A 7,178-nucleotide genomic window follows, 5' to 3' on the forward strand; every position below is an offset into this window, starting at 1 on the left:
ATGCACACACATAAAAAAACCAACTGAAATTTGTGTACAATAATAAGATGGACTATAATTGGTTTAACACGCTTTCTAAAGTTGCAACCGGAAATGAAGTACATTTTAAGTTTCTCTTTCAGTTTCGTCGTTCAACATGGCAGCGAGTGAGGTGAGATAGACAGCTCTTCTAATTAAGCTAAGCTAGCATGTCATGTATTCACACACTTGAGTGTAGTACCATCATGTTTTGAAATTATGTTTTCTCGCCAAAAATGTCTCAGCGTGTCTGTACTGCCATAGACCCAGTAGGCTGTAAGGTAATGTCAGTTGTCACTGTAACTGTAACTGAGAGGAGGACTAAAAATTTATGAAAATTCTTGTCCATGTCCGTCCTTGTCCATGCAAGACTGGCTCTTTCTTTTCATTTTATATATTATGGCAACTTACTAGACCTAAGCACACAAGCGGATAGTTATATCGGCGCTTTTTCAGTAGTTCCCACCCCGCAATTGTTATTCGCAGGTATTGGCCCCAAGAGTCAAGAGTAGGGGGGTTTCGGGGGGCAAGCCCCCTGATCTAGATCTAGATCTAGAATCTAGATATAGATTAGATATAGATTTCTAGATCTAATAAGAATGAGGTGGGGGGTTTCAGGGGGACATGCCCCCCTGAATTTTACCACAATTTTATGTTTTGCAGTTGTTAGGTTTAATATCTTAGCTCACCGCGAATCAAACGTATAGATCTAGATCTAGATTTAGATGTAGGTCAGGCTCAAATAAGGGGGGTGGGAGTGGGAACTACCGAAAAAACACAGAATCTAGTATAGACTATCTAAATCTAGATATTAGATCTAGATTTCGGTGTAGATCTAGATCTAGGCTCAAGTAAAAAAAGTGGGGTGGAAAAACTACCAAAAAAGCACCGTTATATATTTATAGATCTAGATCTAGATCTAGATCTAGGTCTAGAGAGCGACATTAAATAAACACCATTGGCCGATATTTATAGTAACAACCGTCTTGTTTGACGTCATTGAATGAGGGATTTCCACTTTGTCAGTCATGGTGGCAACACGATCACACGACGGCAGCCTGCCGACTCGTATAATTAATTTCTTTGCATCTTCAGAACTGTTCGGTTTGGTTGTCTATGATTGTTAAGCATCCTTCCACCCTTATTGATTCTGATGCTGTAGGCTACATACCATGTACACTAGATCTAAAATCTACTGCTATACGTAAACTGAGAGGAAGAAGAAGACTAAGAGTGAGTAGACCTACGTACGGCGAAAGCCAGTTCAAACAAAGATCGATGACGCAGTGCAAATGATCGACTGTTCCGATCCGAATCGTTTTTAAAGTTTTGTAAGCACAAAATAAATTTAGCACTTAGATTTTACCAGAGATTGGACTCAATAGGTCAATAGGACGCTGAGCTGAAATGGAGTAGATCTTGATCTAATTCGAGACTGCATGGTTTGCAATTGCAAATATGGATACTGTGTGGTGCAAAAGAAGTATACTAGGGCGAACAACTCGGAAAGACTCAAATAGGGAAGTTGTCGTTCACTAGCTACCGCTTGTGGCCTAAGCCTTAATGAGAGGCATGCTGTTTATTTAATTTTAATAGGGGGTGCCCACTAGCGCAATCGGGACGTATCGGGTCTGGTCGATTTGATAGTTAGTTAGGGCTTGCTGAATTGAAGGCGCAATGCAACCATTGTGGCACAAACCGATTGACTCAGTCGGTGACCTGCAAAAATAAAGGCTTTTGTTTTCAGGCCTGCGAGTCGCGCAATCGGGTAGTTTGCAGCCTATCGCAACAAGGCTGAGTCCAGTCACATGTCCATATTGACACTCAAAATCCGGTGGCGCCTTCTTCGAAAAAGTGCTGACTTTGTGAACAGAGTTACCCTACTTGTGTGAAAAACAATAGAAGCGAACCAAACAAACTGCTATTCCTATATTCTTCTTTTGGAGAAACGAAAGAGAGCTTCAAAACAAAGACTGCAACGCCGACTGAACGAATGCGTGGACTTTTGCTGACACTTTTTTGGCTGAGTGAACTATTTTGTTATGAACGATCTTTGATAATAGAAAGTAATTGATGTAACCCATGTTTTTATGGGACTCCAGGCTACCGCAGTCCTGAACAGGGGATTGCAGCAAAGGAGCCCTGGAAACCATTGAGGTTAAAGGTTTCTCCACTTTAACTTCCAGGTCGTTGGGTACAATCTCGGTGGGGTTATAATTTTATAATGGTGTGCACTGAAACCACCAGAAAACGACCTGACCCGACCGCGCTAATGGACACCCCCTATAAGACACTTTACTAGATCTACAACTAAAATTGTAGCCTCTATAGACTATATAGATCTAGAAGATCTATAATATAAAATCTGTGCTTATAATACAAGGCAGTCCTCCATGTTTGCCTCCTAGTACTACTAGTTGTACTATTTAGGGAAGGAGTACCGCAGAGGGCCAGCCCACCAACAATACACAAAAGAGGGTTTATTTTGAGCTGGGTTTACCCTAAACTGTAACCCTAACCTTAATAAAAGCTCTTGTGGACCTTGTCACGGTAAGTGCCGGCCCTCTGCGAAACTCCTCCCCTATTTAGGCCTAGATCTATATATTGAAAACGCCTACTCTCCTTTTTCAGGAGATTCGTTCCCGGACCATCCAGGCTTTGTCTGCAGCGCATGAATTTGCAGAACTGTACCATGAAACTTTTGACAAGAGGAGACAGGTAAACCTCCTTTTTCGTAATTGTAGAGCTTGGTGTTGTCTTATTTGTCAAAAGATTTGTCTCTCTTTTCTTTGATTATAAATTGCAAAACATTTTTCAACTTCAACTTCAAGCCTACTTTTCCATAGAGGGTAACATTATATTATCATATAAAAGGCAAGCTGGTGACTGTGCCTATCATTATGTCCGCGTTTACAGTCTTGGAGAGTGGAGGCCTAATAGAATTGACAATAATTCCAAAACACAGCAAATAGAAACTTTTAATGGGTTTTTTTTTGGTGATATAGATTCTGATGGGCCTCGTTTAAAGACAGTCTGGCTTGGGTTCTAAGCATATATATATATAGGGGTGCAGGGAAATTGGGGAATCAGTTTAAACGTCTTGTGTAGTACATGCGGTTTCCCGTGTGAATTCTGTCCCTGGCCGGCCAGTTTGGGGATAGGGTCTTCCTCACCACTGTTACGGTGGCTAGGCATGTGGGCAGTTTTTCGCGCCTCTGATTTTGGTGGCGAGGGCTCAAAGGGTTAAGGATAGAATTTTAAAACTGAAACTGGATCAGCTGATAATTCATCTGCCGGTTGGACCATTTTCCCTGGTATGTCAGCTGATTCACCATCCATTGATCAAGGTTTCATCCCATGTAAAAATATCATTAAATCTGCAGACAAGTTCTGAACAGTGTAGTGAGTCTTGTAATAATGAAAGAGTGAGGTAGAGACTAAGTATTAAATGTTAGTTAATGAGAGAAGAGTGTTTTCAAGAAAAGTCTAAAAACACTTTTGTTCAACACTGTCATTTTCCAATAAATTTTTTGTGAGAATGTGTGTGGGTCTAGGAGTTAATAAGTGTGGATGTGTGCGCTGCAAAATAGTTTCACCTTGTGCTTTTTTTCTGAGTTTTTTATACACGTCAGTTAAGTTAAATGATAATTCTGCTTTTGTACAGCGCTAAGAGCCATCAAGAGATTAGGGGCGGTATGAATTCCCATTATAATAAATTGTGATCAAGAAGTGAAAAGGGTGTGCTTATAATGCACTTTCTCTTTTTGTCTCTGTCAGGCCATCGGCAAAGTGTACCAGGATACAGCGCAGATGGTGTGGAACGGCAACGCCCACACAGGCAATGCAGAGATCGTAAAGTTTTTCAACACGCTGCCAGCCTCTGAGCATACTGTGGAGGGAATGGACACCCAGCCTGTCATTGCTGGTAGGCAGTCTAGTTACTACTGGTTTTCCTTCATTTAAGACTAATAATATTATAATAACAGTAATTGTAATAATGGATAATGATGGCACTCAAAAAGAAACTATGATTACTACACCCTCACCAAACACTATCTTGCAGCAATGATTGCATCAGATTCTGATTCCGATTATTATTTATTACCAAGACCTGATTTGTGAAGCTTTAAATATGACAACCAAACAAGTACAGTTATGTGCTGGTTAATTGTTAAAATATGCTCTCTCTTACCAAAGAGTAAAGAAAAGCCATACCTGGGGGAGGAGAGGGGGGTTGTCAGATTTTAATAATACACTCAAATGTTACCAAATAATCTTCTGATTTTTGCCCACACCCAGATTTCATAGGTTTTAAACGACTAAACAAGAAACAAAGTTTGGCTTATTTAGATGAGTTTGAAGATGTTTTCTACAGCTCGTGTTCTCAACTGCGTGTGTTTACTGCTGGATCGATAACAACAACAACAACAACAAACGTGTGTTTACTGGTTCATTTATAATATATTTTGAAAAGTGCAACGGATTCAACTTCAACAAAAAGAGTTGGATTCCCTTTTTTTTTTTATTCTCAAAAATAAAGGAAAATTAACTTGGATCCAACGAACACATAATTAATAAATGAGCTAGCTCGGATTCGACTAAGTCGTTTGCAGGGTGAACAGCCCCCTGCTGATGCTGCTGCGCTCATTTTTCTCCTGCAACGAATTTTATCTCTTCCTGGAAACCATCTGTGGCACCTGCGTCATGAACTATTTTTCCCTTAGCCTATTGTTTCAATCTGGCGACCAAAGCCTTCTTTCACATCAACACACTCATTGTTAAAATGCACACGTCTTAGTGTGTGTTTGGGTCGGGTGTGCAGCCAGCACACATATGTGAAGCGAGCTGACAAAATGAGTTATTTCTCGGATTCAAGCCTTAGGGCAATAGATACATCAAGCTTATAGATTAAGTTTTTACAATTTGTAAGTATGAAATAAAACACATGTTATAGTTAAAGAATATGCCATCAATAGAAAATCTACAAATTTGACCCTAATGTCGATTTTTGGCCAATATATCCACGATTGGATTGCAAGAAGTAACTCATTTTGTTAGCACGCCTCACATATGATTGTGGGGAGGGGGCGCAAGTGGTTCAGGCGTGGAATGTCAGTACATGTAGAGATAAAAACACGCCACAGTTATATTTTTTCCCGGGCTACTGATCAATATTATAATGAAAAAGCTAGTGTTGACATAGATCTACGTAATGAATTGCGCGCTGGTATGTGGAATCAAACTTTGCTGTATGCTAGGCTCTATACAGCAACGTAACTTGCTCTGCAAACGATATGTAATAGTAGATGATAGGTGACTCAGAGAGCGTGCATTTCTACGAATTGGCCCTTTCACACACTATCTGTGTATTTTCCTGGAATTTTCCAGCATTTCTTCGATGTGGCATCAAAGAAACAAAAATGCCTCTCTCATTTAGAATTTAACTGTTTTCGACTGAGAAAGTCAAAATACTTAAACGTTACTTGCTCGGTGCCTGTAGTTATCGACACCACAAAAAGCTCGATGTTTCACTCGGCTTCTACGAAATTGAAGGTCAGGCCCGGCGACTTCATTGAATCCTAGTTCCACTACGTTCCAAAATGAACATGCTTGGTTGGTCTGCCGGGGGGAAAATGACCAGAGTTAAAGCAGAACTTCTCATTATTTTGGCCTGGCATGCTTTTGTAAAATGGTGGCTTTTGCATCTGTCAATATTTTGTTTTCCCCCGGTATGTTCCAGGTGTGGTAGGCACAGACAACAACTCCTCCATCGTGATCACCTTCTACGGAAAAGTCAAGTTCAAGGACACAGTGGCCAAAACTTTCAACCAAACCATCATGCTCTCGGTACAGGACAACAAGTGGAAGGTTGTCAGTGACAACTACAGGTTCATCGAATGACAGCTTCAGTGACATTTAATCTGTCAGTGACAACTAAAGATTGATCAAATGACAGGTTCATCAAATGACAGCATCAGTGGCACGTTTTACCTGTCAATGACAACTACAGGTTTATCAAATGACAGCATCAGTGGCATGTTACCTACCAGTGACAGGTGGCAGTGAAAATTCTGGTACCAAATGACAGTGATGATATCATATTGGAGCCAAGTAATTACAGTGCTACTGATAACAGTGATAGTGTTTGGTGACTATGGCATCAATAGCAAGTTACTGTTTTTAGTGACAAACTGCAGTATGGGGGTATTGATGGAGAAATTGGAGAAAGGGGTTTCGTGCCGTGGATGATATTGTCTTCTGTCATGAGTGATTTCTCTTATCTCTTCAGTTCCTGCAATGCAAACAAACATTGAAGATTCCCTTACAGAAGTGCAGTCAGTAGGTAACTGATCTGGTCCACTATGCCGAAGTTCAGAGTATGAATCCAGGTGGCATTCTTCGTATTACTATTATTCTGGCTCAGTGGGAATACTTCCTCGTACCATGATACGGGACCAAGTTTATGCCTTAGTTGTGCATAACAGGGTGTCTTATCTTTGACAGAAACTTCACCTGGCTTTGGAAGCCATTACCAGTTGCTGGGAAATGATTAATGTTTTTTTAATGTGTTATTTTTGGTAATAAAATAGACAAATCGATCCATGTCAAGAGCAAGAGTTTTGATGCACGGACGGGTCGTGTTGATTTTTAGAATTTTCATTTTTACTGTCCTGTTGAATGACTTCTCTGTTTAATCGCATCACGCTTGAAGACTAATTCTATTTAATTGCAGCCTCTCCAAAGTGACATTGTCAGGACCAGGGAAAAAAAAGTCGTTATAGAGAGGCACCCAAAAGTTACTAATGATATATAGAAGTAAGGGAAAAAATCGGGACTTGGGCTCCATGTCGCTATACATAGGATGTAGTAATATCGGAGGTCGTAATAGACAGGCTTCGCTGTATGGAGCCATCCTATAGTGTTGATGGGGTTGGCCTCGTTTCATGTCATCAGGCTTTGTGTGTACTGCACTGCTGGAGGATGTGTTCTTTAGGTTGGTCGGCCACAACACATACCACTAAATTCCTACCTTAATAGGATCTGCAAGGATACCCCACCTGACTGCCCGTTGTGCGACTGCCAGGATGAAACAGTACCACACCACCTCTTTAACTGCCCAGCACTTTGTGACCTGCGTAGCACCTTCCTACCTGCCTCCC

At 40.8% G+C, this 7,178-nt stretch overlaps 1 protein-coding gene across 1 annotated transcript; it reads left to right on the forward strand.

Annotated features, from left to right (window-relative positions):
* The first annotated feature begins 119 nt into the window (after window positions 1-119).
* Window positions 120-6,822, forward strand: LOC101860066 (NTF2-related export protein 2). The gene is made up of 4 exons (XM_005111947.3): window positions 120-151; window positions 2,650-2,736; window positions 3,796-3,943; window positions 5,759-6,822. The coding sequence occupies exons 1-4, from the start codon at window positions 137-139 to the stop codon at window positions 5,917-5,919; spliced, it is 411 nt and encodes a 136-aa protein (XP_005112004.1). The 5' UTR covers window positions 120-136; the 3' UTR covers window positions 5,920-6,822.
* The last annotated feature ends 356 nt before the right edge of the window (window positions 6,823-7,178 follow it).

The sequence above is a fragment of the Aplysia californica genome, unplaced genomic scaffold (genome assembly GCF_000002075.1).
Source record: "Aplysia californica isolate F4 #8 unplaced genomic scaffold, AplCal3.0 scaffold01153, whole genome shotgun sequence".
NCBI lineage: Eukaryota > Metazoa > Mollusca > Gastropoda > Aplysiida > Aplysiidae > Aplysia > Aplysia californica.